Source organism: Anarhichas minor, unplaced genomic scaffold (assembly GCF_050575085.1).
Source record: "Anarhichas minor isolate MPS153535 unplaced genomic scaffold, ASM5057508v1 ptg000090l, whole genome shotgun sequence".
Lineage (NCBI taxonomy): Eukaryota > Metazoa > Chordata > Actinopteri > Perciformes > Anarhichadidae > Anarhichas > Anarhichas minor.
In genome coordinates, this window is record NW_027466536.1 from 413,321 (window position 1) to 427,069 (window position 13,749).

General features: G+C 41.7%; 1 protein-coding gene across 2 annotated transcripts; it reads left to right on the forward strand.

Moving 5' to 3' along the window:
* The first annotated feature begins 1,298 nt into the window (after positions 1-1,298).
* pnp6 (purine nucleoside phosphorylase 6) lies at positions 1,299-11,033 on the forward strand. 2 transcript variants are annotated; one of them, XM_076082244.1, is made up of 6 exons: positions 1,299-1,333; positions 3,983-4,152; positions 4,256-4,359; positions 8,976-9,151; positions 9,262-9,452; positions 10,837-11,033. In XM_076082244.1, exons 1-6 carry the CDS (start codon positions 1,299-1,301, stop codon positions 11,031-11,033), a joined length of 873 nt encoding a protein of 290 aa, XP_075938359.1. The 2 variants fall into 2 exon arrangements, with proteins under 2 accessions (XP_075938359.1, XP_075938360.1); XM_076082245.1 differs by having other exon boundaries at positions 3,989-4,152.
* The last annotated feature ends 2,716 nt before the right edge of the window (positions 11,034-13,749 follow it).

Genomic DNA, 13,749 nt, shown 5'->3' on the forward strand with positions numbered 1-13,749 from the left:
TTCTACTACTTCTTCTAATTACTAATACTTCTACTACTAATGATACTTCTACTACAACTACAACTTCTACTAATACTACTCCTACACATATCACTACTGCTACTACTAGTACTTATTCTAATGCCAGTAATACTTCTACTACTAATAATACTTCTACTACAACTTCTAGTACTACTACAAATATCACTACTGTTGACATTTTTTAAGCCACAGAAACCGTTCGAATATCAAAATATTCAGCTCTTTCAGGAGGGGTGATATGAATTTTCATATTTGTAATCATTAAATTCTTTGAAATATTAAGCTATTTGCAATTTTCTTTTGAATGGGATCTCTATGGAGAAAATCTTCAAATCCTGTTAAACTTCTTCAACTTTCAAAGCCTTCTTCTCATACTTTCAGCTACATATGACTTCATATTTGTAATCTTTCAACTTTTTGAATTATTAAGCTTTTTGCAATTTTTTTAAAATTGGATATCTATTTTCAGCAATTTTTTGAGATTCATTTCAGCTTTCAGCATTCCAACGCATTTTCAGCAGGAAATGCATTTTCTAGTTATTATTGTGACACTTCTACTCACCACTAGGGGTGTTATTTAATCCTACTTATAATATTTCTAATACTGAAATCCTTAACAATACCATATTGGTTTATGGTTCTCTTGACTTAAAGGCTCACAGTCCTATAGCAGCTGTTGGTACTCAGCTTTTGTGCTTTCTCTGCTATCACCTTTATTCTTTCCTTCTAACCCATGAGTCAGCACTTTCAATTGTTGTGCAGCCGGTGTGTGGGTGTGAGCGTTTGTGTGGGTGAGAGAGGGAGGAGAAGTTATTATAGCCTACAATATGGTGCAGGCACATATCATGCATGCGGTTACAAGTAACCAACAAACTCAGTGACTCAAAGCGTTTGGTTGTTTATCATTCGTTGCTGATCTTACATAATTCCCCTCATCTTGCTGTTTGTCTTTCCCTCTCTTGCCCCTCATTCTTTCTCCCTCTGTTCCGAGCCCTGCCTCTGTCAGTGAACGGATCAGTGAGCTGCCCAGCCTGCTAGAAAATTGGATTTAGTCTTCTTCAAAGGGACCGGCAGTCTGCTTAAGCCCCGCCCCCTTAACCCTGTAAACCTGACGTCGGCGCGCAGCACGCTCTCCGTCACTCCGTCCATCCGCAGCAGCAGCAGAGTCTCCATCAGCCGCTCCGGCTCCACCACCCTGAACTCAGCACGGGCAGCGTCTGTCAAACAAGATTCAAACAAGCGTCTTATCAGTAGACTGGTCCCGCTCGTCGTCAGATATGGAAGCGGCATCCTCCTCCACCAGTCAGTGCAGGTAAGTCAGATAAGGCTGGATGTTGATGTTGGTGGACCGGAGTGGAATGAGCTTCATGGTTGTCATGGCCACAGTCCACGCAAACGCATCTTGGTGTGGACTGTGCTGTGTTCATGTTCCTGTCGCCAGAGCTAAAGCAACATACACGCTTTATTCTGAGGATTAGTAGCCTCTATAAGGGCTTCCCTCCCAAGATGACGCCTCTCACTCTGACGTAACTGTGTGCTACAGGTGGTGGATCTGCCGTGTGTTCTTCAAGTCGAATTCATTTCGTTGATAAATATCTTTGCTGCTCACTTAACAGGCCAGTCTGGTGTTTCCAGTTCACTGACAACACCGGAGCTTACCAACAGCTCAGGCTGGTTAAACTGGGAGGACATTGCTGTGTTGCTTCTGCCAAACAATGTGTGGCAAACAGCCTGGAGGCGGTCCCGCTCCGCTCTCTGCTCTGGTGCCTGAATGTAAAGTTCCCGGCAGCACCATGGACAGCTCCGCGCGCAGCCGGTAGGTCCGCGAGAGCCAGAGAACTGAGAGCCCACGAGCTCACTTCCTGCTCCTAGTTAAATCTCTTACTCTGCTGTTACATAATGCAAAGGCTACTGTTTTCAAAAGCCTGTGTGAACTGGCTGATCATTAAATGTGATGACTACACAGATATACAAGAACAACAAGCATTAAAATAGCTTTTGGCAAATAATAAAAATGATATATATACAGGTGCTGGTCATATAATTAGAATATCATCAAAAAGTTGATTTATTTCACTAATTCCATTCAAAAAGTGAAACTTGTCTATTATATTCATTCATTACACACAGACTGATATATTTCAAATGTTTATTTCTTTTAATTTTGATGATTATAACTGACAACTAAGGAAAATCCCAAATTCAGTATCTCAGAAAATTAGAATATTGTGAAAAGGTTCAATTATATGACCAGCACCTGTATATTCTGCAAAAATCTTAATTAATTAAATAGAGTAAAACTAGCCTGTTACCCTTTCCATGTTCTTAAAATTATTATAAAATTGGCCCGATACCTATTTATTGGAAGGTATGACTATTTCGGTGAAATTTGTCATTGAAGTGATCATTTATTTATTTTTAGGGTAAAGTTAGGGCAAGGTTTTTAAATAAATGAAATTCACACAGCTTTGCCATAGGTGTAGTAAAATGTAATTAGGTTCAGTAAGCTAAAACACAGTTGTGGAGATAATAGAAGCTAGCTAAAAAGTTAGCATCAGTTTTGTGTAAACTGTTTTAAACAGCAGGAGATTCCCGCCACCAACTGTCATTAGGCCGCAAATAACAAGATGGCTGCTGCAGACTGAATCTTTGAAGATGTGAGAGGTTTGTTCTTTAATGAAAGGGGGTTAAGATTATGTTGGAGGTTCAGCCATTGTCAGAATGTCCGTTGTGTGAACGCCTTTCTTAGTCGTTAGCTGTTAGTTTAGTCAGTTTAGTTTGCTATTAGTAAATTCAGCAGCTGGACACATTTACAACATAATTTGGTTTTCCTCTTCACACATGACATGTCATCATGTTTTTGTAGGATAAGAGATTTTTATGGCAGGTTTACACACTGGACACTGGTTTCAGTTTCTCGGGTTTATGATAAGAAGATATGATGTTCAGTTGTCGCGTTACACAAACATGAATTGCTCTCATCCCTTCCCCGCCTTATGTTGGCACCCACAGTGATTCTGTTTCTGAATCACACAACAGAACAGCAGAAGTTGCAGCAGCTGGAAGTATGCCTGATTGTGAGTGCGGTTGTGTGTTTGTGTGTAAAGCTGCCATTACCATCTGAAGAATTATGTGAAGGGCGACCTCTGCAACTGACAAGCCGGTAATGGCAGCCATGCAACAATTGTGTCACAGTAGAATAAATCGATCATGTGTTATGATAATTCTTCCACAGATTTGAATAGAGGAATACACGTCCGCTTTATTTTTGTCTTGACAAAGTTTTAATGGCAGTCACAACTCGGATATTTAGTTGGAGCATTATTCACATTCATCACTTCGACTTCACCCTGTCTCTGGTGCCAACATACCTACCGATATAAAAGATTTACCAGTTCCTTTTGGAGCTGAAGAAAAAAAAGAAAAGAAGGGCAACAAGGGAAAAGTGTGGGAAGATTGAACATCCGTCTCTACTGCAGATTGGTTCGGTGAAGGCTGAAGCCTAAAGTGTCATTGTGTTTTAATAACAAAGCTTGAGGCACAGAGGGCTCATTGACAACATTATAGCTTAACAACCAGATTTATAACCAGAATTACAGACTGTTTCAGACTTTGTATGATGTTATACCTCGAGGCTTTTCCAACGTAATCAGCATCCCTGATAAATAATTTGGCCGGTACATGGCAAAGTAAAAACCCATAAGTGCGTTGCCCAATGTCGTATTTATTCTTATTTTTTCCACAATGCTCCTTTCCATGCACTTTCACTCCTGCATTCCCAAGTGTCTTCCCCTCCTATTATCAGAACAAAAATTGACAGTATGCTAAATTAAACTGACTTCTCTTGTCAGCAGTGTTTTCCTTTTTGCCTGGAAGTTAGGAAAAAAGCAATCACGTTAAATAGTATTTCTATGATTTGGTAATATTTACCATGAATCAATATTCTTCCCATTGTCTCCAGATACAGTTATGAAGAGTATAAGGAGACAGCAGACTGGCTGCTGGCCCACACAGAGCAGCGTCCTAAAGTAGCCATCATCTGTGGTTCAGGCCTGGGCGGACTGGCTGACCTGCTGGATGACAAGACCACGTTCCCGTATGAGGATATCCCACGTTTTCCCACCAGCACTGGTAAGTTGTCTCTCACAAATTGCATATTATCTTAAACGCATGTGTTTTGGAAACTGTACATAAGCATGCTAGCAGCCGCTCATACTGAATGTGTGCCGTGCAGTGCCGGGCCATACCGGGCAGCTGGTGTTCGGGAGGCTTCAGGGCCGTGACTGTGTCTGCATGCAGGGGAGATTCCACTTCTACGAGGGTTACAACATGCACACGGTACGCTACAGTACATACTGCTTTTGGTACTTTTTTTATTGGTAAGACCAGCACAGTGTTATCGCTAAGTTGAGCTGTAAACAACCAGAATTAATTGGTTTTATCAAAATTGTATTAAAAAAAAAATACAAGATGAAAAGTCCACAGTCATACTATTGACTGTGTGATGTTGTAATTGACAGTTAAATGCTGAGGTAAGCATGCTCACAGTAAAAATACTAAGATGACGAGGAGTCAGGTTCGCCCGTTTCAGTTTAGCATGTTAGCATGCTAACATTTGCTAACCAGCCCTACAGCTGAGGCTGATGGGAATGTCATTAGTTTTGCATGCATTTTGCCATCCATGTCTGCTAGCATGGCTAAAACATGATGTGTTGTATCTTAGAATGATATTGTTTGTATACTGGATTTATATATGTTCGTTATGCTAGAGGTAAATTAATTTATTGACTTAAAATTAAATTGGAATGAACACCGTTTTTTTTGCAGTAATGCAGACATATCCATTTGTTACTACTCTAAGTTGCCTTATGAGCAACTTTCTGTGTCAGTTTATGTCACAAGCCATTTTGGAAACTTGCTGATGCGAATGATATACTATACAGGATAAATGAGTCAAAGCTGGCAGTTTCAACTCTGACTTTGTCAATCACTTTGAGATAAACATTCACAGCTTTTGTTAGGCGTAGGCCTAATCTTTAAACCATATGAGCAAACACTAACTTTATTATTTGTGTTACAGAGCGCCACATGATCTCTTCATTTTAAGTTCCAATTAGAACATTGACCTGGTGATAATTGTAGATACAGTATTTGTGACATCAAAATGTCTGTAAAAGTTATTATTTTGGTTCTGAAAATGTTACAATTTAAATTCAACAGCTCAAACCGTCGTTACACACCCTTTCTAAGAAAACGACTCTCAGAGACACTCAAGCTTTTATCTCATCCTCAATCATGATTTTGTCATTTGACTATATAAAGTTGTGTAAACTTGATATATGACCATATTATAGCTCACAGCTGGCTAACAATTTACTATGTGTGTTGAATGATCAGCTGCAGAATCATGATGACAGTAAGGAAACCACCCAGTGTGTCATAGTGTGGATACAGGACTGGCCTTTGGCCTCTGGAGACACTGTATTCTGGTTTTATTTCTTATTACCAGCTGTGATGTGCCATCATATAAAATGATCCATATAACTCTACTGAATCATAAAATCCAATTTCATATATACAGCAATAGAAAGCCAGATGCATTATGACCCTCCTGTGTCCGGTTGGGACTTTAGACAGAGATATAATGGATGAAATTCCTCCAGTTCAATCGCCACATGAGTTGAACTTTAAAAGATGTGTTTCTGTCCAAGCCAACTACGGTACATCTTCACAAGACAATATTACCGATATACTTTCTCGGCTAACTGAACAAAATCCTAAACGGAACAGATCAGGCGAGAATCAGTTTTTATAAGCAACACTAGCAGAGTGACGTAAGATTTCAAACTTTTTTTTTTTTCTTTTTACAAAGTGAACTTAAACACTGACAATGAGGAAGATCTTGGCTAGATAATGATAACACATATTAGACGAAATACAAATCATTTTATTATACTATATTGATCCCTTTAAGGGGGAAATTTGTCTCTGCATTTAACCCATCCCTGTATATAGGGAGCAGTGGGCTGCCAATGACAGGCACTCGGGGAGCCATTAGGGGTTCAGTGTATTGCTCAGGTACACTACGACACGTGACATCAGGTACACTACGACACGTGACATCAGGTACACTACGACACGTGACATCAGGTACATTACGACACGTCCCAGTTGAGGATCCGGATTCCGGATTCCGGTTGCCAGACAACCCTCTTAACCCAGTGAGCCACGGTCGCCATCAAAATCATACCCTCTAAACTAAAAAGAAATCAGGTTTGAATTGCAATCAAACACCATGACCAAGCTTGTTTACAAGATATTAAGTCAATGCTGATCTACAGAGGAAACCATAAAGTGCACCTCTGGATGGATGGGAAAAACAACAGTGAATGGAAATGCTATTGACTCTTCTAGACCATAAATAATTCATGAACTGATTGGTTTCGGTTAAACTCCAAAAACAAACTGCTCGCAAATTGAAACTGTCGACTGGACTGAAAACAAATACAACATGAAGCAAAATCAAATCATATAACTAAAAAGATATTAAATAATAATAAGAGCATTCAAGACAAATGTCCACTCAAGGCACATTTCAACACACATGGCAGTTGTAGCAGCTTATCGCACTTTTTTCAAGTTAAAAAAAACCACATTATTTACCTCCAATGATGATGATGATCTAGTTTTAAATTAATGAAAAACTTTGCTTTACGGTCAAATTGTCACGGTTAGGCTTTGCCTCATGTGTGTGTGTGTGTTTCTCCTGAGTGTGTCTATGAGTTGTCTCATTCACTTCACCTGTGTTCAATCACCTGCCCCTGGCTTTTCCCTCTGACAACCCCACACATATATACTCCCCTGCTTTCCCTGTTCTGGTTATCAGATTGTATTTGTCCTTCCCCGAGTGCGCTTCATGTTCTGGTATTTTGTCCTCGTGTTTGTTTCCATGATTAGTGACTTTGCCTTTCTACAGATTTTGGGTTTTTGGTCCGCTCCCTGTTGGAGTCGTTTTGAGTTCTTGTTTATTACTTTTTGGTAAAAGAATCTTGCCTTCCACCTCGTCTCCAGTGCCTGTCTCTGCGCTTGAGTCTCTGCTCTGTTCCAGAAGCGTGACACAAATACCCTGAAAAAATAATGGCAAACCCATCAGCCTCAGCTCCACTTTGTGGTTAGTGCTAATTAGCGTGTGTTAGCATGCTAACACACTAAACAAACATGTTTAATATCGTAAACATTACACTGAAATGTCAATGCTACAAATGAGCATTCAAATGCTAAACATGAAAATAGCATTGTCATAGTGTCGGCATGCTGGTGTTAACATTAAGCTGAAAGCATCAAACCACAGGAGCGTATCTAATTTCCCAGGGTCCCCGGTTCAATTTCCTCTTAATATTACTCCTTCAGGAGACCTTTCAAAGGGTTTTATGTTGTCAGCAATGTTTCATGTATGTTTCTCTGGGTCAGTTATCTCGTTAATCGCCCACCTACAGCTAATAGCCTACTGATGTTTAACTATACTGCAAGAAAAGTACGCCCTCAGATTGTTGATTGATATATCCACAGTGTCTGAGAGGATTTTTTTCTATTCAAACTACACCTCCCTTTGTTTATTTGCAATTTGAACTACAAAGATAGCCCTCACCCATCTTATACAAGGAAGCCCTCACCCATCTTATACAAGGAGGACCTCAATCGATCGCTAGCATGGCTGTACCCTCTTAATCTTGTTCTCTTTAAAGTCCTTTTTGTTTCTGTGTTGCTCTTTTTTGTCTTCTTCCTCGTCAGGTGACATTAGAAATCATTGACTGAAAACGAGCTTATATGGGTGAAGAAATATTGCCACCCAGGAGCCTTTTGGCAAATAATTGATTCAAGTAAACTCTTTTATTAACGGCTCCCTGCTACCGACAGTCCTGCTGTCACGGGGTGTGGTGGAGGACTCAAATGCAGACCAAACCAGAAGTAGAGTGAAGCAGGTATTTAATGAAACAGAACATAACAGGGAATCCACGGACGAGACAAGAGACGAGGGGGGAAATCCACGGACGAGACAAGAGACGAGGGGGGAAATCCAGCAGGACGAGGTAGGGCAGGCAGACGGGGAAACCCGGGAACAGGACGAGCCTAACGGGCGGGTAGACATGGAAATGATCTGGCAAAGAGTAACTGTGAGGCAGGGGTTTATATAGTGGCTTGAACAGGTGAGGGGAGTTGTGCTGATGAGGAGCGAGTGCTTGATTAGTGATCAGAGGCAGGTGAAGGGAGTTAGGCTGATACTGAGGGAGTGGCTGACAGGTAGAGTGAGGAGGGTGTGGAGCAACACAAAGACACACACAGAACACAGAAGGCAAACACAGACCTGCCATTACATATGCAGCTTACTGTGCTTGCATTTCATCCCTGACAAGGCCGAAAGTACACTGACATCACATCAGTCCACTGCTACAATATGCAAAACGCATATCCAGACAGGCCAATAATCCAAAATGACAGCGCTGACCTTATCGAGAAACCGGGGTACTTGGAAACATTTCTGCACTAACTAGCAAATCACTTTCGGAGGCAATTCAAGCGACAGACAAATGTGAAATAGAAACAGCAATTTCAAAATGGGACTGCAGTGAAAAGGAGCATTAGTAGTCATTACCGGGCCATCAGCTGCCCTATGAAGTTTCGTGCAGAAGCACGATTGTTTCAGTCATGCACAGTTCAACAAGGACCTACAGTAATAAACAATGATCTACTGTCTACTGACAGTGTCCCTTTTAAAATATTGGCTTTCTCATGTGATGCATTTTCTCCACTGTTGTTCCCAGGTGACCCCCCCTCTTGTAACTCCCATTTGTAAAAAATAAATAAATAAATGATAAAATAAAAATGGACATACGTCAGAGCAATAGAAGAACAACAGTATCTGTCTCTGAAGCATAGCGCGTTTGTCATTCCAGGTGACGTACCCGGTGCGAATCTTCTTCCTCCTGGGCGTGGAAACTGTGATCATGACAAACGCAGCGGGGGGACTCAATGGCAGCTACGAAGTGGGAGACATCATGCTCATCAAGGATCACATCAACATGCCGGGCTTCGCGGGCCAGAACCCGCTCTGTGGGCACAATGACGTCAGGTACAGTACAAAAACGCCAATGCAGGACTATGAAAGTAAAAAAATTTTGAGCATCGGCCACATCTTTGTCTTATTGCCATGTCCCATTCCTTTATTTGACATGTCTCCAGGTTTGGAGATCGTTTCCCTTGCATGTCGGACGCGTACGACCGTGAGCTGAGGGCTCTGGTCAAGCAAACAGCAGAGGAGCAGGGCTGCGGCAGCTTCCTGCATGAAGGGGTTTACTGCATGGTGGCTGGACCGACATACGAGACCATTGCAGAGTGCAAACTCCTGCAGATGCTGGGGGCTGATTGTGTGGGTTAGTACGACTCTCTCGTGCTCACTTAAAGGGATACTGATGTGCCTCGAAAGTGCATCTACAACAGCTTGGGGATATTTAAATGAATAGGAATTCATAGTTTGGATAAGGAGAGATATAACGCTCTGAACAAATACAAACAGCATTTGAATTTTGCAGCGGTAGCCCCTTCTGGAATTGGAAACAAAATTTAAACAAAAAGGGCCAAGGTCTAGATAATATTAGCTTCAGTATTCAGATAAAGAGATTCGTCGTGAATAACGTTAGTGGTTTTCAGCGGATTTGTTGGGCAGTGCAGGATAGAGCTTGACTGATGTTGCACAGATGTTATTTTTACATCATGATCTGATATTGTACCCTGGCGCCTTGCACAAAAAGAGCTATCTGAAATGTGTCAATAGCTTTCTCATTTTTATTTTATAGACAATCCAGAACAGCTTCAATTCCCTCTAGACTTCCTCCCATTTCATTCACAACTTTTTATTTTCATTTTGCAATATGACCCGATAGCTATTATGGTGGATATTCGTACCTCTCATTTAATAGAAGAATCATGCAGTATGGCCCAATGCAAGTCTGACTTGTGTTTTTCCACTATTAAAACCTCCTGTTCTATTTCCATTACTTTTCTCTTTTTTTGAAGGTGGGGTTCAAATACAAATCATGTTTTATTATTTGAGCAATTTAGGTAAATTTGAAATATTTTCACGGTGCAGGGAGCAGGACAGACAGGAAGGATGCAGAATGCAGAGACTGGTAGATTCAGTGCTGATAATTTAATACCACAAAAAGCTTACTGATTCCAGTGGGCGGGACGAAAACTCCTTCCAGCAACAATAGACGAAACACAGAGGAACTGAGGTGGTATAGATAGGATACATCCCAAGTCTCTTATTTGTCATTTCCTCTCTCCTCGCATGGTTTCCTGCCATGTGTCTCTCCATGCATCCCTGGGGGGAGGGACTAAGACGCAAGGAAAAGACGCAAGTGGGGGAAACGGGGATGCAATTAAGAGACTTGGGATGTACCCATAGTCACCGACTAACAAGGGAAGGGAGGAGCAGGTGAGCAGGCCTAATGAGGGACAGGTGAAACTAATCAAGGCAGGGCAGACTATCAAAAAGGTGGGAAAACTCACAAAAACATATGACACATGAGGAGTGAACTTCAAAATAAAACAGGAAACAGATGAAACAAAAACCCAAGAACATGAAAATGATTTTGTATATTGCATATGAATATATATATATATATATATGAAAACTTTTTAAATTAAGTATAACACTCTTACAATTCTAAGTCACATAATTGATTATTATTAATATTATTATTATGCTCATGATTAAGTCAGTGCACCTGAGACGGACTTCTCCCCTCTGTCTAGGTATGAGCACAGTGCCAGAGGTGGTGGTGGCTCGTCACTGTGGCCTGCGTGTCTTGGGTCTGTCCCTCGTCACCAACAAGGTCGTGGCGGATTACGACAGCGTTGAGAAGGCCAACCACGAGGGGGTGCTGAGGACCACCCAGCGCAGAACCCAGGACCTCCAGAGGCTCATCAGCCACCTCATCCCCAAGATCTAGTACTGTTGTTGTACAACACCCACCGGTGTGTATTTCTATCCAGCGTTTGTACTGCCGGGTCCATTGGGTTTCCTCTCTACACTACTACGTGTTAAAAAGACTGGGAGCTCTCTGACAGCTGAACCTGTATTTTTGATTGCGTCTAAACTATTTAATGAATGTGAGATAATTCTGTGATCAGCTCACTATTAATGACTAATAATAGACACACAGAACTTTTAACCTAATGGGACGATTGTGCCACGGTTAGTAGTTATGGTCACTGGCTAGCATCCTGCTCTTGTAGATGGAGACTCAGCAACATGTTTTTTGTTTTATGAAACAGATGATTGTCTATAATTAAGGCTCGTAGAGTGATAACCTCCATTATTTAAAATTACATTTGTTATATGGGTACATGCTGTATGTCTTATTTGCCTTGAGCAAAGTATGCAACTACCACCTATGAAAGCATCGTTCGTAGCTTAAGATGTATTCACCGTGCACTTATGCGTTGGCCTTGACATGTTGGTGCTTGGATAGAGAAAAAACAGCCTGTTACTTCTCCAGCAGGGTATAAGACATGAATCCACATAACAGTTGCTAATTATAGAGAAAAATTGAATAATTCTTGTGATCTAACTGGATTGTTGGGACCAACTGGCACCTGCTTTCCTTCATTAGGCGATTGCTTGTTATTAACAATGTATAATAAATACTTATTTTAGCTATAAACCATAGTGGCTATATTTTGCAGATCAAATCAGTTTCTTATTTTTGAAGTAGACAAATTAGTTATTTTAAATATTTAATGTATTTGATAATGAAGTGTTGAAATGGCATCCTGGAAAGATCTCCATTTTCAAAAGGCAATGGAGTTTTAGCTGAAAAAGCTTGTCCACAATCAAATCTGATCTGAAAGAAATGCCTAAATTCAGAGGCTAATCTGGTCAAGCAGCAGTGATGTATGAAGGTTTTTCTGGGGGGGGATTGCATTTGGATCCCTTTTATTTGTACACCAAGAGACCACAGCACTGTAATGTCAGGGAGGGCTGTAATACCTGGGACTGCAGTGTTCAATCTTCTCCAGGACGATCTGGAACCTCCTGCCAGGTCCCCTCGACCGTCTCATTCATTAGAGCTGCAAAGACCAGAGAAATCCTAAATCAGCAGTCCAACATCTTCGACCACTTGTATCAACATCAGGATGCTAATGGGAGTCTTAAAGAGGAATTCCACTCAGAGTGAAGCCTGCCATCATCGAAGTGTAAAATCTGAATTTCAACTGCTCCATAATAAACATGAATCTTGTTATTGACATGCAAGTTATTCATTTGAAGATGCACTTTCCATGCTCAGTATTTTCCTGTATGGGCACAAGTCCATGTTGCATTTTATTTCCTTGTTAGTGGTTTGTGAAGTGTTACGACCGGCTCGGGAGTCGCAACATATAGGAGGGACACAACACCAAGTTAGGTTAAAAACAACCACAGCTGCCAGTTTATTTACAGGACACAAGTAAACTGTAGTGTGCAAATCCCACTGCAGACCAGGGTCTGGTGCCAGGCAGATGAGAGAGAGCGAGGGCGGAGCAAGGAGGCGCTTATATAGGTAAACCCCATCCTCACCCAGGTGCCCTCAATCACTCGTTAGGGAGCTGCACCTAAGTCAAAAGATACAGAATACACACACATGCACACACACACCCCCAAGCACAAACATTCACAGCAGGACATAGAACCATACGTAACAGAAGTCTTCCACACAATTGCATTTACTAGACTGAATAACTGAAGGATGTTATGTGTTAATCATATGTATCCAGGTCTCAGGTTAGAATCTAATTCACTAACAAACAATAAACCCCGCTATGTCTCTATTGGTGTAAAAATACTTTATTTTAATACCAAATGTTGCTGCTGTCAAATAAAATCTTGCAGATGACATGTGGATGCTGGTATTTTCTGTCATGGGTGAGAGCACGCGTTTATTTGTGTGTGTGTGTGTGTGTGTGTGCGAGTGACTGAGTGTGTACTGAAGGGTTATGTCACCTGAATTAATCAACATGGCTGCTTTCAAGGAGAACCCGAGTTTCTTCCAACGATAATGATGATCAGTGAACGAGCCGATATCCGCGAAGAGCAGGGAGATAAAGGAGAAGCACACACACACACACACACACACACACACCAACGCATCCACTCGCTCTGTCCTCAGCTTCCCTCTCTCAATCCTTCACTTTAAACACACCTCAAACAGACGAAGACGCCGTGAGATTGAGATGAAGTGGAAACGGCTGTTCCGTGCCCGCGCTCCTTTCCGTTCCATAATTCACCCACATAACGGCGCGCAGAGGTGCAGCCCACTGCGGAGCTGAAATATTCATACAAATGAACGAGGGGAGCGCAAACACAACACCTCCAACTGGGCTGAAATTGCACGTGCGCACGTTCACGCGACTCGGCTTCGTGGCGACAAAAGTGAGACGCACTACGAAATACGTGCGTGTATAGGATATAAAAATAGCGGGCTCCCCCTGCTACGAATGGAGGGACGCGGTAGACAGGCACACTGATAAAGACGAGACGATAGGAGAGAATTAGAGGGGAATGAAGTGGGTTTGACTCGGCAGTCCCCGCAGGCTGGCGACAGGCCGTCTGTAATGTAATGTTGATCGATCTATTGTCGCCGTGCCAAGCGAGCCCAAAGCCAGCTATTGATTATTACAGGGTGAAAA